Source organism: Hirundo rustica, chromosome 12 (genome assembly GCF_015227805.2).
Source record: "Hirundo rustica isolate bHirRus1 chromosome 12, bHirRus1.pri.v3, whole genome shotgun sequence".
Lineage (NCBI taxonomy): Eukaryota > Metazoa > Chordata > Aves > Passeriformes > Hirundinidae > Hirundo > Hirundo rustica.
Genome location: NC_053461.1, coordinates 5,240,647 through 5,266,901, shown reverse-complemented (window position 1 = coordinate 5,266,901; position 26,255 = coordinate 5,240,647). Strand labels below are relative to the sequence as shown.

General features: G+C 42.7%; 1 protein-coding gene across 2 annotated transcripts in view; it reads right to left on the bottom strand.

The window, feature by feature from the left end:
* The window catches only part of PRKCD (protein kinase C delta), a 60,851-nt gene that overhangs the window by 9,749 nt on the left and 24,847 nt on the right, over positions 1-26,255 (bottom strand). For both annotated transcript variants that reach the window (XM_040076665.1, XM_040076664.2), the window contains exons 2-8: positions 16,563-16,697; positions 12,508-12,707; positions 11,204-11,264; positions 2,761-2,917; positions 2,106-2,137; positions 1,341-1,426; positions 354-483 (exon numbers count right to left, since the gene is read on the bottom strand). In XM_040076665.1, coding sequence (XP_039932599.1) covers positions 354-483; positions 1,341-1,426; positions 2,106-2,137; positions 2,761-2,917; positions 11,204-11,264; positions 12,508-12,707; positions 16,563-16,677 — 781 coding nt within the window. In that variant the 5' untranslated portion in view covers positions 16,678-16,697. The remainder of the gene's footprint in view (positions 1-353; positions 484-1,340; positions 1,427-2,105; positions 2,138-2,760; positions 2,918-11,203; positions 11,265-12,507; positions 12,708-16,562; positions 16,698-26,255) is intronic.

Sequence of the window (26,255 nt, the reverse complement as noted above, 5' to 3'; positions counted from 1 at the left end):
TATTGCCTTTTTGTGGGAGAATTATAAAAGCAATAGTTACAGTAAATGTTTTGAACACACATTGAGACGCTACGTTGAGTAAATCTCCAAATTTCAGCTATTCCCAAAACAGTGATTTTGATAAAGCTTCAAGATTACAGTGTTTCCTGACTCCTTGAGCAGCTGCTCTTGGCTGAGCTGTCCCAGGAGCCCAGTGCCTCCCTTTTGTACAGAAGCTTTTTTATCCCGTACGGACGAGACGAATCCCCACAGGACACACGTGGAGAGGCACCGGGTGCCCCCGCAGCAACCCCCAGTGTGGGGAACGCTGGAAAAGCACAGAGAGCTGCCAGCTCCCTCCTCCTGCTCCTCACCTTCACACTTGAGCCCTTGCTTGACCAGCCCCCAGAGCAGGCTGCCACAGTGGTCGCAGAAGGTGGGGCTCATGTAGTTGTAGACTCGGAAGCGGTGGGGCATGTCGATGTTGAACCGCTCCTTCTGGAACTGAGCACAGGCACAAGGATTTCACCTCAGCCTCGGCCCCTCGGCCAGCAGGGAGATGGATCTGCCCACCCCACAGCACCCACCCCTCACAGAGCTTTCAGCTGCTCTTCTTACTTAAAACCTTTGCCCGCTGCGTGTTACAGAACTTTACACAACTTCAAGCAAAGCCAGAGCCTTGGGTTGTTGTCCTAGGTTACAATGTAAAATGTGCCCAAAGTATGTATTCTATCACCATCTGCATGAAATGTTGAAACTAAGTTGTGCACCACTGTTTCCCGTGCCCCCTCCCTCCAGACTATCTTCTGTTAATGGCCCATCAACACCGTCCTGCATGACTCATAGATAACTCTCCCCAGGAGCTATCTCTGTTTAATGGGCAATCAAGGACCCATTACAAAACTGATAAAATGATATCAGTCCATTGTGAGATGCTCCGCCCAGGGGGAGGAGCCAAGCATTCCCACCTGGATAGAATCTGGGATTTGGGACAGCACAGGCAGCCTTACCCACTGGATTCCCAGAGGACAAGAGCTACCAGACCTTTCTGCAGGAACACTGCTTCAACAAGATCACTTCATCTGGACTGCTACCACCACGGTGTCAGGTTGTATTCTGACTCTGTCAGTGATCTTTTGTACCATTGCATGTGTTTTATTTTATTTTACTTTTTTTTCTTCCTCTCCTATTAAATTGTTTTTTCTGACTTGGAGTCTCTCGCTGGTTTTGCCTTCAAGCCAGCACAGTTGTACAGCCAAGCGTCTCCCAAATGGAGCTGTCAGCTTCTGGTACAAGGTTTTGTGAGTTCAGCAGTGTTTAATTACATAATTACACTCTAAATATATCGTTCCAGCTCTTACCATTGTGTCCCTGCTGTTGGCTGCGGTACCAGTACACCTCCCAATGATTTTATCAATGCATTTCTTATGAATAGCAGCATTGCATTCTTCAAGACATGCACAAGAAAAAAAAGGATTCCTTCAGATAATAAACACATGGGATGAGGTGCTTGCATTCAGTGTCAGAATGTGAATACCACACTCCTTTTGCATTATACTATATATACCAAAAGTTTATTTTCTGTCAAGGTAAGAATCTTTTTTAAGCTGATTCCCCCACCCCTTTTCTTTTACCATAAACTTTATTTCTAAACTAAATCAGCAATATCCCCAGCATCTGATAACAGAAGGACAATATTATGCTTTTGAGTTTTACCCTTTGATAGCTCCTCCCTGCTTGGAGTAATGCAGAGATCTATGCCAAGTCAAAAGCGATTTTCAATTCAGCTATAAAACCCCCCAATAGTTTCAATTCATTTTAGAAGAAGTTTCACAAAGATCTGCTGTCATAAATGAGTGCAACTTTTCAACAGCACTACACGCTTCTGAGAAGAATAGCTAAGTCTAAATCTTGCTACTGAAATCCCAGGTAGGAATCATAGGTTCCTTCAGTTATGGTGCAAAATTCATACTTAACATCTACTACTAGCCATAGTGATGATGCATTGTGCCATGCATATTTACAGATTTTTTTCATGAGCAACCATTAGATCTCCAGATTCATGTGGAAAGCAGCATAAGAAGAAAGTTAAAAAAATAAAAATTAAAAAAAAAAAATCAACTTACGTCTACATTTGTATCCCTGCTTGTTGAGTCCCCTGAAAAACAAATTATAAAAAAAAAAAATCAATACATTTTCTGGAATAAAAGATGGCTAGTTTTCATTTTATTTTAATCATGTCAACCAACCAATTAATAAGCTGGTCTAAATTCTGGTAATCAGGATCCTCTGATAAGGATAAGGTCCTGTATTTGATAGACCAGCAAATGAGGAGGAAAACCCAGGAACAACAAGGTTTCAATCACGTGGGAAATCCTCCCAACCTAACTTAGGATGAAACCAGCCTTCCTATGAAAGGGATCCAACCTGTGGGTCCCTAGTTTGCCATCAGTCACTTCACATCTCAAAGTCTGGGCATTATTTTCTCAGCCCCACCCCTCCTGTCCTCCTGTGCCAGAGCTGATGATGATCACGGCCAGATATCACTTGATGCCGATGGAATTTCTGCCAATTATTTCAGTGGCAAAATGTTCAAGCTCTATCTATTTCTCAATGTGAAAGACAGCTATAGTTCTTAGGTATAAAAATGCTCTTAGTTAGGATATAACTTCAATTTCCCAACACAAATTTATTTGCCGTGTTTTGTCTGAGTATATCTGAAGCAAATTTTGCAGTAATTTGGTCCTTGGAGCTGGGGGAAGCTTAGATTTTCTTTCTTACCATACAAAGTCTCTGCAGACAGAGCAGAATGTAGGTTGTCCGAAGAAGGTGGCGATAAATTCATGGTTTTTGATGTAGTGGATTTTGGCTTGCTTGATAGCTCCTCTCCTGTTGATAGTTACTGTCCCCTCCTCTTCCCTCATCGACTGCCTGCAGTCTGGGGGGGACACAAGAAGACACACTCCTTAAATACTTCCAGCTCTTACAAAGGTCAATATTTTCTCCTCCCAAATGTTCACGTTGTATTTCTGTTTCTGACTCGTGTTTCTGTTCATTTTACACCTGCACTCTGCAGATGTTCAGTCCAGCAGGGGTGGAACAGGTGCACACCCTGCCTCCCAAGGTGTCCCTGTGCGAGCGCTTCCCACTCCTGCCCACACAGGAAAAGCCTTCAGCTGATGAACTGACAGCAAAAAGCAGGGATGGAGCAGTTTTGATACAGAAGTGACAACCACCGTTGTTCCTTGGAAAAAAAAATTCTATGATTTCTCTTCTGTGATTTATGTTTAATATGAATAAATATTTTACTGGAAGCAGGAGGGTCAGCAGAAGCCTTTCCATGCTGCTGCTGCACACCCTCCTGAACCAGGACTACAGCAGAAATTCGGATGAACTGCTGCAGGACCTTCTGGGGGACCACAGGACCATCCTACTGCAAGATGACTTTCTTCCAGCCTCCAGGATCATTAAGCAGCAAGGACAAATGGATTTTTAGTTAGACATTTCCATTTTGCTGTTTCATAACATCCATGTGTTATCTTTCCACAAGTCTCAGTCGCATTCCTTTCCCCTTTTCGCCCCCATGGAGTCATGTATTTAGTATTATAATAATACTACCTGCTCCCATCTACTGTAGCATCTAATACTGGATCCCACAGAAATCAGGTGGTGCATTAAGCCAAGAAATAAAACAACAAACAAATTCTCAGGCTCCAAGTCCAGCCAGCTCATACAGATCCTTGTTAGAGGTTATGATTATTTTCACTCATTTCCAAGGCAGCTTCTGAGTTTCTCCTACAAAAATGAGTATTTGTGGCTACAAGACTGAGACACACTCAGACTATTTAGTCTTAATTAGGCATTTTTAAAGTCCTAGGGGTTTGTAGCAGAGGTGACCCAATGCAGACGTATCAAGAGATGGGGTAACTGGTGATTGAACCCGAGAACACATTTCTTGTCAACTGAAAGGAGCTGCTGAGGGACAATCCCACCCAGCAGGAAAAGATAAAGGCTGGAGCTGGCAACGAGGAGCTGATCAACTCCATCAGCTCTGGCCAGCAGCTTGTGGGTCCCAGCCTGGAAGAAACGTGGAATGGTTCACATCTCCGAAGCGCTGTAAATCTGAGGGCAGCAGGATCTCGCTGTTCGCAGGCTGGAAATTTCCACAGCAATGGAGCAAGGAAAAAGTCAGAAGAGCATTTTTCCCATTGTCAATATAACAGTTTTTTAAAACTTGCTCCGTTGCACTGCTGCCTTTTATCATTATCAGTGGGAGCCTTGCTTTTCGCACTGACAGGAGCAGATTTGTTTCCTTTGCCAAGTCACACTCACTGCAATGCCTGAGCTCACTACGTTACCCAGGAGCTCTGGTTTTCTGGCTGCTAGAAGCACTTGGTTCTTGTCATTTTTCTTAGCTGGCTGCCACCACAGCTATTCCACCAGAGTGCTGAACCTGGAATACAATCTGTCATGTGCCACCATTCCGAGTGTCCTAAACTAATTTATCTGTCAGAGCCAGCAGCAGCCACACTGCAGCAGCTGTGTGCTGGCTTGGAAAAGAAACGGCATCATCAGCTCAGAGATTAAGGAAAGATTAGGCATATTGGTGAAAAGAAAGTTCAAAAAAGGTCTCCAGGTTTTGCCACTGCTTAGTAATGTGCTTTTCTGAGAAACTGGGCACCTGGTTCAGAGAAAAATCCATCCTGACAGCCTCTGAAAAGGACCTTTCAGCGTGCACTGTGACAGTCCCGGAGTTACCCTTGCCCCTCCAGGAACAGGATTAGCTTTCCTTGCTCAAACAGGCTGCTGAAATCATCCAACACAAACTCATCAGCTGCTGCACTTCAGCTTGTGGCAGTCTGCAAGCTGTGCAATCTGTTTAATCCTGCTGAGCAAACACACAGACCTCACCCCTGCTCCCCAAATGCTTCAGGGAAACCACACTTGTGAGGTGCAGGGGAAGCGAGGTGCTTGAGGGGCAGCAGTGCTTCACATCGTTTGCTGCAGTGAAGGATGGCTTCCCAAAGGGATTTAATTTAATTTAATTTGTGACAGCCACAAAGCAGAGAAAGGCCTTTTGCCTTGTGCCAATACTCTGAGGAGATCACCTGGGATGCAAAAAAATCACCAGACAAAAGCCTTTCTAAAGTCCATAACACAAGCAAACCAAGTGTTTGGTGAGGAACAAACACCTTGTGCTGAAATGCTTGGAGCAATTTAGAATTACTGACACTGCATGCAGAAGTCTCTGACAGAACTTGATCAATCTATGAGAAATGCCAGTGTTTCCTCCCCCCGATATCAAACTTCAGATAAATATGTGAGACTGACATTTGTTTCTTTGAGAGGGTAATTATATAAACTAATACATTTGGGTTTTTTTCCCTCTTTTTTTTTTTTTTCCCCACATTTTCTTTAAGTATACTTTAATGAGGAAAAATCCTTTACGACCAGCTGCCTTGCTAGATGCCTTTGCCAAAACCAACCAATATAACAAAGAATAGCTGAAAACATTTTTGTCTGGATCAGAAGCAGCTGAGAGGTTTGGAGAGCAGCTGTGAGTCAGGTTCATCTGCAGCTGAGGTGGCTCTGAAATTATGACACAATTTCAATTTACTGTGGGCACGCTTAACAAGTTGCCTTTAATGTGTAAATTGCCTTTAATGTGTATTGCTCCAGAAAAGTTTTAAGCAGCTCAGCCAACCACGGAGTTAACTGCAGAATAAAGACTTAATTTCAGAGACAGTCAACAATTGCAGGGAAGCAACTTTCACACCAATTGTATGGAAGCAGGGTGGAGATGGGGGGATGGAGAAACACAAAGAGAAAAAACTTTGCTTGCCCCTCCAAGCAAGCCAGGATTCCCATAAATGAAATGCTCGTCGTAGTCAGAAAGAGCTGAGTCAGGAGCTAGGATCCAGGTGACTGACATTAACATTGACATTAATCATTTTGGACCTAGCACACACCATTAAACATAACCTATTTCCTCTGTTGAGAGCTGTGGTTAATATTTATCACTGTCACGTTCACGTATTTCAAGGTCCCTTCTCAAAACTTGCAGCTGATGTGACACCAACCCCCAGAACTCCACGAAGAAACTGAATCGACAGTGCAGCTCCCAGACTGCTGTAAACACCCCCTGTATTCTCTGTTCAGCTGTCCTGCTGAACATTTCACAGTCCCCACAGCCACCAACACAACACCCAATCCACTGCCTAGCAAACATTTACTAAAATAAAATTGCTGAGGCTCTGCTGAGCTGCAATAAACCCCAAGGTGAGGTGTCACATTGTCTCAGTTGAACCTCAAAAGTTCAAGAACAAAAGAAATCAGTCTCAGGATAACCCTACTAGTTTTTTGGTTTTTTTTAAAGAGAGAATTGAAAAATTATTTACCATCTTCAGAGTTCATTTTTCATTTTAACCTGCTCATTTCACAGTGCTGTTTGTGAAGAGCAAAGTGCTACTGCCAGAGACTGGGAGCCAGGACTTCACTTCAAACAAGGACAGGAAAGGAATCTTCTGAGCTGGTTGCTCAGGCTGAGACTTGCCTGAAACTTAATAATAAATTACAAACCCCAGTAACATTTCTGTTCAGTGTCTGTCTCCTCCTGCTGTTCTGCAGCCTTGCACTTGGCTTTGTTTGAAAGTTAAGTGCACCTTCAGGTCAAGAAAAATATTAATCTCTCAGAGCAATCATTAAAAGGGAAAGCTTGTTCCTGACAAAGGAGACTTTCTCAGCCTGAACTGTCTCGGAGGCAAACTGCTCTTTAACCTGGAACTGGAGAAGATTGCTTTAAAGATCTCCTGTTAAAATAAACCCACAATCCAGCCAAACCCCAAAAAACCAAGAAACCACTTACAGAAGTAGGAGTTTCCCAAAAGCCTACTGTTCTGTGACATGAACTTGCTCTGTTAAATCATCCTAGTCTTCATGCTGCCCATCTAAAGAGGGTTTAATTTCTGACAGGTTTGGGTTGGAGCATTTAGCTCCAATGTCTGCCACAGGCAGGGATAACTTCCACTAGAACAGGTTGCTCAGAGCCCATCCAGGCTGGCCTTGAGCAAATCAAGGATGAATTCTTGCTGTGGCCCCTGAGCCAGCACCTGCTGCTGCTCCAGCTGCTTTAGTACGTGTGTCAGTAACCTTTCCTGGCATTACTGACACCAACAGCCTGGTAGAAAAGTGTAGAACAAAACAGCAACTTTAACAAGCCCTGCTTTTCAATCCAGGATTAGGAAAACCCCAAACCAACCCCCTTCCAGCCTTTGTAGAGCTCCCAGCTACCCAGAGCTGCAGTGAACACAGCCCGTGCTCAGTGTTCTGATAAATACTTCTGCAGAAACCTCTGGTATCTCATTTGTGGGGATAAAAACAGGAATAAACTGGAAAACAGATCTTCTTTCTTTTTCAAATTACACAGTAAAACCAGCTTTTAAAGACACAGCATCTCAACCAAACTTCTACTAAAGGTACAGACGATATCTGATTTTCCGTGCTCCACACGAGACGTTAGCTACCTTGGGAACCACAGACACCGACCTGGTATCTGTGAATCACTACATCTGCAACTGTCTGATTCTTCTAGAGAAAATTCAGAAGATGAAGCCTGCAGGTGTTTGCGTTAAACTCAAGCAGCTGCACTTCTGGTGCAGATTAAAGCAGACGTGAGGTGCCGCTGAATGCTCCACGTTAGCCGAATTTCTGGAAACAGCATTTCCTCAGTTAAATGATTAAATCATACCAACACCCCCATGTACAATGATAAGGTTTTGTTCTGGCTCTTCAGCCCTCATCGCTATTATTTATTAAAAATGTGACCATCCTTCCACAACACACCCCATCCACAGAGATACTTTCTTCAAATCTTACTTTAGGCCTATACAATATACAAAGAGAAATGGCAAATTTCTAATTATTTTTCACTGATAACTCAGAATTCGCACGCTTCCCTAGCACCCAACACACAGAGAACAACAAATTCAAAATACATGCAGCTCTCTGGTTCATGACCCTCTCCCAGAAGTCAGACACTTGAGATATCAAAAGTTCACGGGCAAATCACTCACCTTCTGGTACTTCTAATGGCATTTTAAGGAAAAAAAAAAATTCACTGCCCCTTTCCTGCAGGAAGCTGTAGCCAGCAGAACAGCAATTCAGAGTTCAAGCCACAAGCACGCTCCCAAAGCTGCTAACACTGCACGAGACACTCAGGAGAGGGAGGCTCTGCGCTTTCTTACTCGAGGAGGTCATGAGCCACATTTGAATAAACAAAGATCAAGCAAAGCATTAAAGGAATTGCAACTCCCACCTATTAAATCTAAAGCTGCTTTACAGAGTTATAACCTAGTTTCAATACTACAGCGAGAGAAGGAGGGGTAGAAGGAGAACAATTTCGAACACCCCGTTCTCACATTTCACGTGCCAGGAGAAAAGTTTTTGTATTTTCGGCACAAGCTCACATTCAAATCACAGGACAGAAAAAGTTCTTTGGCGTCTCTAAGTCAGGGCTCTGCAGTCCCCATTTAATAGGGTCTAGGAAGAAAAAAAATCTTTAAGATTGGCAAGATTTTTCATATACAGCTCTAAATTAGCTGGTCAGACCTCAATCTGGAAAAAGCATGTTCAAGTGAAAAGTCTCAGTGTAGTCTACCATGGGAGAACCACTAGTACCAGCTTTTTTACTCTGTAAAATTATATTGTGATTTTGTTTTTTCTCTAAGAATGCAACTGTTAAAGGAGCAGTAACATTCTTATTTCTCTGCTCTGCACCACTGCAGCAGAGGAAAGCAGTTTTCTCCAAAGGCAGCAGAATGTTTGCTCCTTAGAAGAAATGTTTGAAAAACAGCAGCTTCAGTTTGCAATACAAGCCAAAGAAAGAATTAGTCCCTTTTGTGAAGTGCTTGGAGATTTTCAAACAAAAGGTACCACCTATAACTCCAAGATACAAATGGCAGCAATGCCTTTGAATAAACCAGGGAACAATTGAAATACCAGTTTCACAACGAGCCTTTTTCAGTATTTTAGAAGCACAGCTACCATAGAGTCCTGTATGCAAAGGCAGGTCAGGGGGAGAACAAAATGACAATGCACAGGAAGGAATGTGAACTGTCTCTGAGCTTTCAGCTGCTGACTGAGGGTTTCAGCAGCCTGGGGAACATCCTTGCAATGCACCAGCAAACCTCCCTGCCCTCAGAAGGAATCACAGAATGACTGGGTTGGAAGAGACCTCCAAGATCGAGTCCTCTCACACTGGAAAGCGCTAATTTAACCGGAGAGAATGTTTACAGCAGGGCAGTGATGAGCCAAAAATCAGTGTTTGCCTATTTAGCAGCATTACACACTGACATAAGGGAGGTTTGCAACCTTGAGGAGGAGTAGTTTGTTAAAAAGTATTGATATTCGCAGTGTTCACATGAAAAGATCAGACTGAGTGGCTTTCCTTCATAAAATCTAGATGTATAAATGTCTTGAAAGGCAATTTCCACCACCTCTGTGGTTTAGTTAACCAAAAATGTATCAGTGACTAATTTCACATAAAGCAGAGGGTAAACAGTAAGTCATTGCAAAGTAGAAGGTTAAAAAAGTGCATTAAGATGTGAATATTAACTTGCCAATTAGAATATAAATGCATGACTTAATGATCTGTTTGGTATTTAAAGGCTTCATCCACCACCATCTGCAATCCCTAATAAAGGCAATGAAAAGAACTGCAAGAACATTGTGTCTATTTTTAAATTATTTTGATTACTGAGTAAAATTAATTTAGTACTTTCAGCACACAAGTATTTTACCTTTCCACTAACAACTAATAATAAATTATGGAAGGTTTTCACTTATGCTATCTCTACTTTCCCACACGTCTGTGGGGAGAGGAGGAAATACGCTTCAGCCTCATTAAACAAACAACTGAAAACACAGAAACTGGGTTTGTATGGGTTTGCTTGAGAAACTTCTGGATGTCCAGGAGAAATGGATTTCTTATACCTCATTAAATATGTGTGATCATAGTACCACTGCCCCATGAAACAGCCTTGCACAGGAAACTATGACAATGACCAAGATCATTTCTAATATAATGACTCACACCAGTTTAAATGCAAACCTGAGAAAAGCTCTCACTTGCAGACTCTTAAAGTCTAAAAAAGACTGTGTTTTTTAAAATTTTGCTTAAAAGTGTTGGCTTTTCATAGACACCAAAGCAACAAGCATGTAACGTAACTTTTGCCATCACAAAGACAAAACTTCACCTGAGAAACACAACCTATGCACATCATATTCTATCTTCAGTATCTTCTGCACAGATGGTACAAAAATGTATGGTACCTTCACAGTGAACTTGTTCTAGAGAGCAGAACTGCGGGGAAAAAAACCCACCCAAGGCTTCAAAACTTCCTGCTTAGTCTTTTCAGTTATTTATCAACACGTCCTATTAAACCTTATAAGAGTGGTAGGCTCATCTGGCAGACCAGTTATAATATAATTACAATATTATTCCCAAGAAATAACGCTTTCCTGACTTCTGGCATGGGAAAGTCTTACCTACAAGCTAAGTGAGTTGTGAGGTTTCCTTTAGGAAAGGACTCCCCAGACACACAAACCCACGCCAGAATTCTTGGGTTATTATGGGACTTGAAGCTTCCCTCCTAGGTCATTTCCAAAGAGCCTGTGGAGCTTTCTGACACAGGCTGCTCACTTTTCACACTGGTACAGATCATTGACCAGATTTGCATTTTAACATTAACCATTCACTCATTCCTCCAATCAGTTTCTGTGATTAGTGAAGAGGATGTCTGAACCCCAGGAAACTCACAAAAAGTTTCCCATATAAACTAGAGCAAAAGATTCAACTGCTTTGCAGCCAAAAATGAACAGAGAATATATCTTCTATCACATCAAAACATAAGAACAGACATATTAAAGACCCAAAAGTGCCTAAATGCAATAGCATTTAGAAATGAATAAATCCTGCCATGAGTCCACATAACAAAAAACAAAAACAAAACAAACAAACAAAAACAAAACAAAGCAAAAAAAAATCATGACCAAAAAAACAACAAAAAACTCTAAAAAAACCACCTAGGGAGCAAATTAATAAAATTAATTAATCAGATTCTACTTAGTATATCATGTGATATTTTCAATAGTAAGCTACATCCCGTGTTCTGCCAAAAACCCCCTTTTTTCACCTAAGTGACTGAAAACAAACTCTTGACATTACCTGCATCTTCCAAAAAATACTGCACAGCCATCAGCACCTTCCCCTGAGGCTGAAGGTCAAGCTGTGGAAAGAAAGATAGCAAGAGTGAGGTGTGTGGCTGACGGCATCTCTCAGGAATTTAAACAGCTCTTTCTAGGTTATCAAAGTCACTATTCAATAACTATTTGATTATAATCCTCTTCCATCTCTCACTATTGCAGCTGAGTCAGGGGCTTTTCTTCCCTTGCTTTGACTCGTGTGCTGCATTGTTTGATGTGTCTGCAGGGGTTCAGCACAGTCAGAGTTCATGTTGTTTGTTCACGTCCCTTCCCCGCGTGTGCAAAGAAGTTTGTTGGCTTCTGTTTTTACTGTTAGTAAACCCAATCTGCACAGGAAGCCAGTTTTAAAAGAAGTCTATACAATCCTTTATGTGTTTATTGAGAGTACAGACCATAGTGGTATCAAATGCTGTTGCTGGCAGTGAAATAAAGTGGTACAATCAAAATTTATTTTCCTTTCCTCCTCAAAACCATTACACACGGTTTCTGTGGCAAATTCTACAGACCAGCAAAAAAAAAAAAAGTGTCTTTTTAGCCAATGGCTGAGGTCAGTTCCTGTGCTCAGAAAGCAGCCACTAATTCTTAAACTGCTGCCTTCACAAAAGATAAGAAATTCTTAATCACATTAAGAGTGACTCAATCTTCACTTCAGCACAGAGCAAAGTACTCCTGGGTTACACTAAATACAACTTGGGATGAAAAACCCAGTCCCCGGACAAAACCAAACCACGGTTACATCAGACACACCCAAGAACACATCCCCACAAATCCCATCACCCTGCTGGGATAATGACTGAGGTCATCTCTCAGGCGGGGTCTGACACTCAGCATTTGCCCAGCAAAGTTTACAGAAGGCCAAAACTTCAGTTACAGCTGCTAATGCCACTCCACACACAAAAATAACCTTACAGGCTATGCTAGGTGGTGTCTTTGCTGGCCATGACCTCTGCCCAACTCACGACAGGCTGTTCAGAGAAAGTTTAACAATGATGATGGTGGTACCCATTCTGTGGATAATAAGCAGAGGATTTGAGACCACTGAGCTGGCTAAATCTTATCACTATTACCTTTTACTCTTCTGAATAACTGTTCTTGTCTTAGAGATCAAGTTAAGGTGTGAAAAAACCCCCAAATGTAACAGGTGAATACAAGGGAGATTCTACTGACCAAGGAAAACCTGTAAGCCTAAAAGACACGAGGCATTCCTTCAGCTCCAAAGAAACAAAACTAGGTCAGCAGCTTTGAGGAATGAATCCTTTTCCTTACCCAGAACTCTGCTTTGCCATTGCCTTTCTTGCACCGCTCTGCCAGCACTGACACGCCCACGGTCACCTCGGACAGCGGCTCCTCTGCTGCCTTCATCAGCACGATCTGGATCACCCGGCCCTCGTAAATGTGGGCGTCAAAAGTCGATTTCCATTCGGGATACATGGTGGGTTTCTTCTGAACCAGAGTTTTTCCTCTCTCTTAAACCCACAAAAAAAAAAAAAAAAAAAAAAAAGAACAGAAACTGTAAAGTATATATAGGTCTAATGTTTAAACTCAACAAAATAAAAGAGGGAATACTTGTACTGAAACTAAAAGCAGAGTTAGTGCTACTTTTACTGTTGTTGGAACAAGGTTTAAATACTCATTTCAAAGGTTCATGACAAAGCCCACCCTGGTGGACTTGCAAAGGCAGTGAAGGGGTTAACAGGGAGCCAGAGAGCAGGAGGGACAAACCCCGATGTGGAATTCATAAACTGGTTTAGTCAGTCACAACTTGACAGGGAATATTTGCACGGCTCCATTCTGGTATAAATCTCCACGGAGTGTCCTCTGATCGTCCTGAATACCTACTGCTGTAAGATAAATTAAGATAAACCTCACAGAGACCCAGCTTAAACTGAAACCAGTGTCTGAGAGATGAAAGGCTTCAACATTTCATTAATCTACTTCCAAGTTATCCCAGCATTTCACTTGTACTCATAAGTCACCCTCCTTTGCATTGTACTCTGCCATGACTGCTACTTTCTATAGGATATTTCAGGGCTTTATCTGTCCTCTGTAGTACATGCAGACCTTGTGTAGTTAAGGAATAACAAAAAAGCTAAAATTACCTCAAAAAATGTCCCTTTTTTCCCATTCTCCCCTTCTTTTTTCTCTGGTTTCCCTTAAGAGCATCTCAGCACACTCCTTTGTTAGGAGTTTTACAGAGCTGCACTATTCTTATCAGATAGGTTTTTTTTTTTTTTTTCCTTTTTGCCAAGAAAAGTTGGATGATCCCTGAAGTCCCTTCCAGCCTGGTATTCTATGATTCCAATACACAGCTTCAGTCTCTCTTGGTACCCATTAAACTGATTTCTTCCTGTCCATATCTCGGGCACAGAGAACAGTCAGTGGCTGCACAACCTATGACAAGCTTTGGCACATTTCTAGATCTGGGCCTCTAAGTCCCATCAACACATCCAAAGTGATGGTGCCTCCTAAAAAAGCACATCCAACTCTTCACTGTGACTCTGGCACCACCTCCCAGTTTTCCTCTGATTTGCTGCCAAGCCAATTTATTCTCCATTTGTGCCCAGGTAACTGAATACCATTTTCTGCATTCTACACAATTTCTGCTATTTATCAAGATTTTTTTTTTTTTGCAATACAAGTGCTTTCTAAGTACCTCTCCAGCTCTGAACGATCTATCTGCTGTTTTGATATCAAGGCACAGTAAAGCAGATTAAACAGTTGGACCCTTCCCCAGGAAGCTGCAGTGTGGTCTGTTGGACACTTCGTATTTCAAAATCTTCCTGGAAACGCGAGGCAAAGTCAGTGTTGATTCATCAGGAGCTTGCTGGATGCACTCCACTCAGCTGTGCTGAGCTCTGCAGACAAGCACAGGGAATGGTGTCCTTGCACTGCTTTTTTGGGGAATGCCTGCCAGCAGCAGCGCAGCCCGGAGCCCCGTGCCAAAGGCCATTCCAAAATGCTCAGAAATGGCCACCTGAGCCCCTCTCCAATGCAAACCAAACTTGAGCATTCCTCCTCTGCTCCGTCAAAAGCTTCTCTCTTGAATTTGAGGCACTGTGCAGACAGAAGGCTCAAGTCCTTCACAGTGCAAACCTAGTCCCAGAGCCCTCTTCTATGAAAAAGCTTGAAAATATTGTCACAGAATCACTGAATTGTTTAGGTTGAAAAAGACCTTTAAGATCACCAAGGCCATCATTAAACCATGTCCCCAAGTGCCACATCTTCACACTTCTTTAGAGATTGTTAGGACAGACTACAAAGGCAGCAGGAGGATAAAAAGCAGGCTGCACAGCAAGGCTTTTACACTGGGCTGCTTTTTGGATTGCTAAAGACAGAGTCCTTCATCAAAAAGGCACAATTCAGGAGGCATCCTTGGCAAGAGGAGAAATTGCATATTTGCAGAGCCTTTGACAGTAATTTGGGGTTTGCAGAAACGGCAGCAGTTTGTAAATATTGGTAATACTCTTGGTAAGATTCTTAGAATGGGAAAGAATGATTCCAGTCTGTCCACAGGCCTCTCCCCTCCCTACTCCTGTGTCCCAACTAATATCTGCCTTCATCAGTCAACTCTAAACGTTTTTACCCTACGTAAAACATAAAGAAGATGTCTCAGTTCCTGGAAGCAGCTTCCAGCCCGGCCATGCAACTTCTGTAATTAAAATCACACTAATCAAGGTTTGGACCACAATCCCTGTCTGCAAATGAACGATGGAGTGTCAGCAGAGAGCACCTCCAGGAGCACTGCTCCTGCCTCTGCTGTCTTCAGCCTCCTTGGCTTCTCTGCTCACACTCCTGACCTCAAAACACATCACATGTTTGCAAACTGGCCCGATGCCTAATCATTAAGCTCTGTGATTTTTCTCTCCCTAGACAATAAGTTTTTCCTTGATCGTGTTTCAGCATTCAAATCCAACATAAAGCTGTTCCAGATCTCATCAGACTGACAACAGGAGCATCAGATTATTTTCCTGATTGCTCCAATCACTCACCTCTCCAAGCAGTTTCCCCTCCTCCCTCTTTTTCAGTATGTCAAAGACACATGGAGGCAAAGATTGGGAAATACTGGGACAATCCTACTTTTCAAAAGCAAATGGCTGGAAAAAACCCCCAGTGGATTTATTTAGATTACTTTCATTTCTCCACATATTCTGGCAGCTGCAACATCTTCAACACCTTTTCTTCAGAGGTTCTCCCAGCAGATTGGGAAACTACTTCTTTGGAATAGTGCATTTGCTGGATGATAACAACTTCTGGAAAAGGCACCCTGCCTCGTATTTCCAGTTTAAATGCAGCTTTTACCCTCAGCAAGAAGGGAAAAAACCAATCATGTTGTGAGGAAGAAGAAACTTCACCCTTTTCAGCATTCTTTGATGTTTTGTGAATCTCTAGAGCCATGGTGCAGGATTAGAGATCTGCAGTCTAGCCCCATACAGCAATTCCCTCTCATCCTGTTTGGCTACAGTGGTGTACTCTAGCCTAAAGTCACAAATATCATAAACCTTTGGAGCAATTTCTGTAGAGATGAGGTCTCTGAAGGCTCAGGGCTTGGTGAGTCCCTCGGTCAGTTCTGTTGGGGAAGACTGAGGGGGACCTTGGTGCAGTTACAGCTTCCTCACGAGGGGAAGAGGAGGGACAGGCACGGATCTCTGCTCTGGGGTGACAGGGACAGGACCTGAGGGAATGGCCTGAATTTGTGTCAGGGCAGGTTTGGGTCAGATAGCAGAAAAAGGTTCCTCCCAGAGGGTGGTGGGGCACTGAGGAGGCTCCCCAGGGAGTGGGCACAGCCCCAAGGCTGCCAGAGCCCCAGGAGCCTTTGGACAGCTCTCTCAGCACAGCACCTTTGGGGCTGGACCCATGCAGGGCCAGGAGCTGGACCCCGTGATCATTGAGGGTCCCTTCCAGCACAGCTCAGTCTGTGTTTCTGTGCTGAGGACCTTCAGGGAGAGTCATTTCAAGGAAACAATTCAGCCCAAGTAGTGCAGCTACAACAACTGCCCCTCTCATCCCTGCCCATCCTCCAGGCCAGGAAAGGGCATTGGCTGCTCTGTACTTGAGGAGAGTTCCCTCAAACCTGCTGCAGCCCAGCCTCCTGTCCTGCATACCAACAAAGAAGTGAGTATGTTTAAAAGTTTAACTGCTTTAAAGTGGGGGTAGAGAAATCAGCCATTATCATTTCTCCCATTCCAAAAGAAAAGCTCCCGTTGAGGCGCTTGGCGTGACAGGAGGAGAAGGACTGCCTGCCATTCACAGATTGAGCAGGATTACAGCACTCCCCAAAAATTTACTGATATTCAGAAAAGCATCCCCATTAGTAATCTCACCTGTAGTCAGAGCTTCCTTCATCTTGATAGCACAGAAAGGCTGGACTTGTTCTCCTTGGTTCTGCACAGGACCCAGCTCAAAGGAGTTGAAAGATATCCGTAAAAAGGGGGCCATTGCTCAGGATGATACACTACCTACGTGGAAAGAAAGAAAGAAAAATCACAGAGTAAAAGACCTGGTCTGAGACATGTAATAAAGTGACACATTTCTCAACAGCCATCGGAGCTTCTATTGAAGCTACAATCACATCATTTCTATTCCTGTTTTGCTTTCAGGTGGCAGTTCACAGACGCTGGGAAGCACCCAGAGCCAGTGACCCGAGCTGTGAGCCTCCAGACCTGCACATGCCAGGCCAGGAGAAGAGGGACAGGTGGAAAAAGCTCCAGACACTACTGTGTCACCCGTTTTGAAGTGTCAGGAATGACAAGAATTCAAAACACCTGTAATTTCTAAGTCAGCAAACAGGTGTTTCATTACAGCCCTCCCCCATCCTTAAGAACTCTTGAATTTAGAGCAGATTTCAGTTCACAACTCGCAGCACCTTTAGCAATGGAGTTTGTCCTGTCTGACACATTGCTTTGTGACACAAAAAAGGATTTAGTCAAAGGCTAAGAGAAAAGAGGCATTTCAGAGAAAAGCAATGCTAGTGCATTTGGAGAATGAGGGATGCAAGGAAGGAGGGATTAGGAGGAAAGAGATAACAAGGTAACAGGAAGAGAGGGTGGAAAAAAATTAAGACTTGAAACAGGGCTGAGCTGGCCTTTTGACTGTAGGTTGTCAACCAGCTCAGTCAAGCAGGACTAGGAAGAACATTTCAAGCAATCTTGCACATGCTGGCATTTCTTTCATGTAAAGCCATCGACCTGAGAAACAATTAACATTTCTGTTTCTTAAGGCCCTCGCAGTCATTTAGATAAAAGACTAAAATCAAGTCTCTGCAGCAAGACAGCATCTAGCTCCTGACAGCATCATTTGCACATCTCACACTCTCCTCATGTGGGGGACATTTTGAATAAATGGAAGAAAATTATGACTGTTGTTGAGCTAGTTTTTTTTTCTAACTGTTTTCCCACTTTCTCTAGAGTAAAACAAGAGTTAGAAAGCAAGTTTAGGATTACTTGGCACCACTGCTTATTCCCCTGAAGAACAGAAAGCCATGACTATATAGCTTTATTGTTAGTCTTCCTGAGTGAGAATTAACCTTCCCACACTAATCCACTCCTTATTGCAGCTTGGGGCACCATTTGGTGAGAATGGAGATTGAGGTGACCTCACAAAGAAAGAAAAATAGACAGCTTTTGGAAAAATTAACAAATACCATCTGACAGCTCGCTTTCACAAATGCAACTTAAGCACAATGCTCATCAAGAGTTTTAATGAGGAACATATTTTAGCTGCTCAAGAGGCCCTATGGTCAGAACTACACCCCAGTGATCAGCTACAGCACTTGCCAACAGCAGATCACGTATCATTACTACTCCACATGGATGTAAAAGAAACCAGATTTCAGCCTCCTTCACCTCTGGGAAACAGCTCGGAGACTCAGTGAGGCCATAGGTAGAAACGAGCTGGGAAAGTCAACATGGAGCTGCCACTGGAGGCTTTATCTAACAGAACCACAGGAGGATTCTGCTGTAAGGGACAGCCCAGCAAGAAGTCACAATTTCCAGTAAGCCTGTGACGATATGAACAAAAAATTGGAAAGCGCTGACAAAGCTGAGCGAACAATTGCACTGATTTCACTCAGCCCACGTGACTCAAGCCAGTGTTAGTCCTGAGACAGAATACAAGGATTTACAATTTAGTTTTTTATCTCCATGTTATCAGATACAATAAAAATAGGTATGATGCCTGCACATTTTGAGTAATCTCACAATCTTTCTCATTTCCAACGGCGAAATACATTTGGATGCCACATTTCACTTCTGCTTCATAGTTTTGAATGTGGTTAATTTCTTGTACTTCCATTGTACTCAGTGCATCTCCAGCGCTCACTTCTCACTCAGAAATGCTACCCACACAAGCAATTCAGCAGTTAGGAGAAAACACCAATATCCCAGAGTTTTCAATGATGTTCAGAGTCCAAAGTCACGGTGGAAACCAGAAGATAACTGTTTGCTTTTACATTTAACAACAGATTATAAAGAACCCAAACAAACTCAGCGGCTGCCTGCCTTTGCCAAGTTTCTCCACTCCTACACATTATGCTCTTTTCACAGAAGTAGAGATCTTAAATGCCTGCATGCAAACTCTTCAATGCATGTTTTAGACTATATTGTGACAGAGAGAGGTTAAGTGAGAAAGGAGGGTTTGGATTCGCTCCTCACATGCATTTTCTGATCCTTTCCTATGCTAAGATGTACCGTGAGATAGCTGACAAGGATCAGCTGCACTGCTGTAAACAAAAACACACCCCACTAAAACTGGTTTTGGCAGTGAAACTCAGTGAAAGGGATTAACTTTAAATCAACAAAGTTTCCCAAAATCCCTGCTGAGTACACTCATGTGAGAACACACTTGAGAAGGGCAGACACTGAAAGCAGCACACAGGCTTTGCTGGTGGCAGCTCAGACAAGAGCCCACCCCAGTCTCCGGGACTGCTACAGAAGCGACTGCACAAGGGCTGACCCTTGTTTTAAGGTCTGCATCTGTCAGGAGCTGAAACTGCAGCAAAACACCGGCACTGAATAGAGGGAGATTGTAAAATCTACTCACATAATCTGCATTGCAGCTATGAAGTATTAAAGCCAGACTGTTTTCCCTAAGGGGCGAGATTTTATCCAAACCAAATGGTGGAAAAACTGAGATGTGAGCTTCAAGAATACCCCATGTCTAAATGACAGGTTCAATATCTCAAACAGTTTCAAAGTCCAAGTACAAGCTGAAAACAAAACCAAAAAACACCAAACAGAAGACTAAGGGAGATGTTACTCTTCATATACTATTCATATCCATATTACTATTCCAGTAACATTACTCTATATAAAGTACCTGGTGGTGGCCACAGCAGTTTAGAGCACACCATCAGATGCTGTCCTGCACAACATTTTGTCAAGGATCCCTGACCTTCTCTAATCCAAACTAAACTCATGTTCTATGCTATCTGCGACAGATTCTGCACAGCACTTTCCACGGAGCTTTAAAATCGAGAGTTTTTGATTATTTCATATGGAAAGAAAATCAACAGCGTTATTATCAGCTAAAGACAGAGAGAGGGGGAAAAGTGGACACATCTTCACATCATCAATGTCAACTCCTGCCAGACAAACAAATGTTCAATTTTCACACGGATGTGTTTGTAACACGTGGTTTTAAAGAAAGCAAATTAAAATCTGAAATATTCCAAGGAGAATTTTATCAAGATTTTGAAAAAAATAGAACAAAATTCAGATTAGATTAAAACCTTCTCCACAGAGACCAAATGGACAAAGGGTAAATCCTGCAGTTTCTCTCCTTCCAACAATGCCCAGCTCTCAGGGGCTCTTGCCAGGGTTCCTTTGTTGCTGTAATTCTGCCTCGGTATAAACAGTGAGGACGAGCCAGCCCCAGCACAGCCCAGAAACAAAGACACGGTTGTAACTTTCACACAAAGCAGGAAGGCACATCAAAGCAGTGGATGATCTGGAGGAAAAGCAGTGGATGATCTGGAGGAAACGCTGACACTGGCTGACAACAGAGCACTGAAGAGACTAAAAACCCATGTGCCCAAACAGAGCCAGGCTGTTCCATCACTGATAAGGACCACAGATCCAAGAGAAATACAACTGAGAAAACTCCCCTGCTGGTTTGTGCCCCGATTTCCTTGTATCAGTCTGTGAAACATTTTGCAGATGGATGTGAAGCTGCAGCACACCACGGCTGTTCCATGCTGTCTCACAGAACTGCCCTGGGTGCTGTGGAATGCCTGATCCCTGCTTAGCTCCTTGCTGAAGCTGCTTCCAGGGCCACACAACTGCTCTGGGAATCACCAAAAGCACCACACACAGATGACCAATGCAGTCTTCCCTGAAAAGATGAAGCAGTAACTTTTTCTTCCTTAAGGTGCAAAAATAAAGTTTATATCCAGACTTTTTTCCTGTCCCCTATTCTGGCAAGGGACAAGAAAGACAGCAACAAATTACTGTCACAAATTACTTTCCAACTTATTGCCCCCACAGTAATTCCAAACACACAAAGGTTCTCTGTGGTCCTTGAGTACAGCCTGCAAAGGAGATTATGCTGCTTGCATGGCAATCATACAAAGAAAGCCTGAAAATAAAGATGCTGGAAGAGTGATTAGCATCCTTCACCTGTGCAGGCTGTGTGCTTTTATTGTCCCCATGTGTGACAACCCACACTCCCTGCACTTGTATCCTTTCAGGTGACGACCCAAGAGAGAAAACCAGGATCTGTGCTGTAGGACAATTCACTGAAGCAAAGGAACATGGTGCTAACCACTGTCTACATTGCACACCTAGGATTAGTCTGCAGAGACTTTCTGCAGGTTCTGTTGCAAGCCCTGGCCTTTATTTGATGCTCTATAGGTAAAAGTCAATCTAAAAATGAAGTCTGTTCACAAGAGGTTTATTGTGTTTGCTGTCATGAACCTTGCCAAAGAGACCCATAGCCTTTGTCAGCAGGACCTCCCTGGGCACTACTGCTACCCAAATAAGCCCTAAAAACATCCAGCCTCAGATCACCTTACATCGTGATGCTGAACACTCACAGCCACCAGGGATAGCAAAACACCCCATTATTATCCTCAGGTGCTGCTCTGAGAGCTTAAAATCCACAGAGGGTTCACAAAGTGCTCTCCACAGAACAGGGCTAAGCTGACATATTGCATGTAGGTCCCTGCAAAAAAAGAATTCTCCAAAAATAGTGCTCCTGCAGCAGCATCACTTGTGCTTTTATTTAGGTTTAGCCATTTATCATTTAGGTTTAGCCATTAAGGTACAGCTACCTCCTATGAATGGTTTAATTTAGAAATTAGAATTGTGGGACTATACTCATGAAAGCAAAATATATGCATCTGGTGATATTTAATAAGTGCAGTTACCTTCAGAAAGACAAGGACAAAAAAAAAGCACTTTTAAAACAGCCCAACAGCCTAATCAAGTAGAATTCTGCAGTAATAGTTCTAAAACAGTGTATCTTCATAAAATGTTTTTTAAATAATTACACAACTTCATGAAGAGTAAGAAAAGACAAAGATTTAACTCAGAATTCAATTTACTTCCTGTTAAACTTACTGCAAAATATTTTTTTTTCTGGTTCATAATTTCAAAATGACAGTGAATACATTGAATTCCAGCGTAAATGATGCAGATTTTGGGGTTTATTTTATCTTTATTTTAAAATAATACAAGCAGAGTGGCTCAGAGTCCAAAGCTTAGCTTGGAAAATGTGTAGTTACCATTTTCTTCCCTTCCTCCCCCAAGTATATTTTCTTTCAGATACTTCTGCTTTTGCTGGCTTAGGCCGAGTCCAGAAACAGAAACAATTACATAACAAAATCTGTCACTGTGTTGCAAGAGCCTGGAGAAGAATCCATGCAGATAAGCCATGTAGCAAGAGACGTTCCTTGGCTTCACCCCACTTGGCCAGAAGCACGGATATTTCCAATTTTCCACAATTTTTTGCATGCTCAGCAGTCCCCAAACTGCCCAAATTTGCGGCTGCTGCCTAAATTGCTGATATTTTCCCTTATCATTATAACGAGAAGCTTTTCAAAATTTGAGCACCACAAATACTTCTCCAAACAGGGAAACTCATTAAACGGGGAAACTCGTTCAATCTTGGCAGCACCAACTCCTGGAAGCTCAAGGGGATGCAGATTGAGGGGGGAACACAGATTGGAGGCAAGCAGGAGCTAGAGCAGACCTGATTTTGGGAGCTTTTGGGAAGATAGATCCCAATTATTTGAGCATAGGAGAACGTGATTAGCTCAGGAACAAGAGTCGAGTGTCCTTAAAGTGGTTTCAAGCGCACTGAGGATGAAAACTCTGGGTTTTACACTCAAAGATCAGAAAGTTGAGGAAATTGTGGAGTCTGAAACAGGAGCAGGTCAGGCAGTCACGCAGCACATGCTGCAAGATAAAACCAGCACTTTACACCAAACATCTTTTATTTTTGAAATGGAGAAAGAACGCTTGGAGCAACAAAGCTGGCTTTTCCAATATTCCACAACCACTGCTTGGTGGGGAGAAGGGGGAAGTACTGTCAGCTGGTTTTTCTTTAGAAGTGCATAAGAAAAAGCCTTTTAAATATATTTTTTAGAGTTCCGAGTCTTCCTCTGTGAACACACAGGACTAAACATGAAAACAGTACAGGCCACTGCTTGTTACCATTGCCAAAATCAAGCTTGAAACAAAAGTGCAAATGAATCCCCTTCATTAATTTCAAACCCAAACAAGAGACATTAGAAACACGCAAGAGAAGAAAGGCTGCCTGAAGCCCAAAGACTTTGTTAATTATTTCTGATAGCACGAGCTGGTATCCTTTGTTGAGTATAGCTGAAACAACATTTTGGAAGGTTGAACACAACAGGGCTGGCTGGACAGACCCTTATGAGGCTCCAGGTGAATGAACAATTCATTAATATCAAATCACACTATGAAATGGGAACACGTCCAAAATAGTTTTATAGGAGGCAAAACCACGGCTTTCCTCTATGGAATGCAAAATTTAGGTCTAATTAGGAAGCTTTTTTTTTTTTTCTTTGACATGGGGCACAAGTAGAGGCTGAGGTTTTTTCCCCCGCAATTAAGTAACACAATCCCTTCCACAGGAGAGGACAATAACCTATCCCGTGAAAGGGATGAAGTTACACTTCTGTATAATAACACAGCCTGTAGCCAGGCTCTGCACCAGGTCTGGCTCAGTGTCATCGATTAAAGAGGGCACTGGAGGAGCTGTGCTGAGCCTGAGCCCCTCATCAGCTCCCACTTCCCCAGCAATGGCCAAGAAACTGGGCAGCTTTTAGTCCGACTGACCTGCAAAACTGCACATGGAGCTCATCGTGTGAACGAGCTCTCCAGGGGAAGCATGCCACTCTGCAAAAGGCTTCAAAGACTCCTCTGTAACAACCAGGACATGAGGACAGCTGAGCTCCTCGCCGCTTTCAGAAGGACCAAACCAAAGACAACAGCCAAAGAAAATCCAGTGTACAGGAACTGTTCAGGTACCACCATAATCAAGTGGACATTCAGGGATATTTCTCCTCTAGCAGAGGAGATATTCGCCAAGCCCATCCTCCCGTTCATTCTTGATGAATATTTTCATCTGGGATCCATTATAACATCCAAGATTTTCTGGCCTTCCAGTGCCTAAAGGGGCTCCAAGAGAGTTGAAGAGGGACTTTGGACAAGGGCCTGGAAGGACAGGACAAGGAGGAATGGCTGCCCAGTGCCAGAGGGCAGGGTCAGATGGGATATTGGGAAGGAATTCTTGGCTGTGAGGGTGTGAGGCCCTGGCACAGGGTGCCCAGAGCAGCTGTGGCTGCCCCACCCCTGGCAGTGCCCACGGCCAGGTTGGACACTGGGGCTTGGAGCAGCCTGGGACACTGGAAGGTGTTCCTGCCCATGGCAGAGGGTTGGAACTGGATGAGATTTAAGGTTCCTTCCAAACCAAACCCTTCCAGAATTCTGTGATTTTCTGCTCAATTATAAGCTTTCTGGAAAGTGAGATGTATTTCCCAGAAAGAATAATAGATAATGGCAAGAACATATTTTCAAACCAAACAGAAAACACTGCCTTTCTCTTCAAAACACTGGAGGGGTTTTATGTTTGGGTAGTTTTTTATATTTTCCACCGAATTCCCTTCACACTGAAAAAGCCGAATACCATAAAGATAGTAAGTCAATTACAGTTTAAGACAAAAAGGAACTTTTAATTTGTCTTATTTTAATTGTGCTGGGTTAATGAGTCTGCATGAACCATGAAGAGGGGAAAAATGGAAATAAAGAAACTGGACATTCAATAGAATTATAAAAAATGCCTTCTAAAACACTGCAGTAAGAAAACGATTTTAGTTTGCTCTTTTGAAAACATCAGCAGATCATGCAGTCTAAGCGCCTCTCAAAGAGCACAAGCCTCAAAGTCAGAAATTCACTCTACTGCCAGCACTTATGACCTCATCCTCCAAGTATCTGGAAAACTAGAATATTCATTAGCTGAGAGAACTGTATCATCATTCATACACGCTGGAAAGCTGCTGCTCAGATAACTTCATCAGAGGGGACACGATCCAGCCCAAGGATATGACCAAGGCTTTTAAACGAAAAGAGTGCAGGAGTTATGAACCAGAAATTTTGCTCATTAACTGTGCATGCAGTTGTAGGAACAGATCCAGTCCACCCTCCTGACTGCATCTGGCATTCTTGGGGTTGTTTGGTTTGGTTTTTTGAGAGGACCTTGAGGGTCCCTTCCAGTCCAAGCCATTCTGTGTTTCTGAGATGGGCTGGATCTGCCTTTCTGAGCGTGATGCTCCTCTTGCATCCTCCTGGCACTCAGAGGCTGCTCAGGGCAGGTAGGAATCATCCTTTTATTCTTTTGTTCTGATTGTTTCATTACCGGGAATGTGAAAGCCAAAAACCACAAAAGAAATTTAAATAACCAGTCTTAGTCAACTTAATCAAGACCCTTCTCTATGGTTTATAAACAGAAAATAAACAGTTGTACATGCATCACTACCTGTGATCCTCTTTTCTGCAATGAAGAGATAAGCACAGCTCTGTTCCACTGAGGATGTACAGAGTGATGCTAAATAGTGAATGGCCACAGGGGTTGATAAGGAGAAGTTGGAAAGAAACAAACATAACCAAAACTTATTTTTAATTAATACAGCATTGTTCCTGCTGTATTTTCAAGGTTCAGCCTTTGACTTGCAAAAAGAGAAAAGAAAATGGAACCACAAATGATTTTTAACTGTGCCTTCCCCTCTGAATCACCTTCTGGAAGAAATGAGCATATAAAGCTCTACAGCAGACCTGACATTCCCAAAAATACAGAGAACAGACACAGCTCACTAACAGCAAGATGAATTTATGCATAAAGAGATCTTAAGAGAGCATAGTTTTTATGCACAGAGTTTGCATAACAAGTTGTAAACTTAGGGTGAGATATAAAATTTATTACCATTTAAAATGTCTTTTTTTTTTTTTTTAATCCTCCCTATAAGTTAACAGCAAACATTTATTTTTTTTTTTTTCACCTTTTCCTGAATTTTTAAACATATAAAGTCCACACTGAGGGATTTAAACACTTAGGATTCATGTCTGCTAATAGCCATATTGAATGATTTTCCAGTAAATGAATAAAAACACGTAATTTTTGTATCCTTGTGAGGCAAGAAAAACTTTAAGCATTGAAATGTCTGGAACACAAAACAGTAAACGAGAAAGAAAAAGCTAAACAAAAATCCCTGGAGCTTCTGATAAGCCAGAATCTTGTTGGTGAAGACAACCATGTCAGGACATGCTCAACTATTTTAGGTTTCGAGAGCATAAGAAGTTGTGTGGACTGGGTGCTGTCAGGAATACCCTCTGAGCACCTTCCAGAAATGTTATTCCTGCTTCCTGAAGGACTCACATTTCTGGACGGTGCAAATCAAATTTTTAAGTGTGTATTGTTTACCTTGGCTTTCCCCAGCTTCCACTCCAGTGTTCATCCTACTGAAAACTGGAAATTCACTCAAAAATGATCGTTTTGCT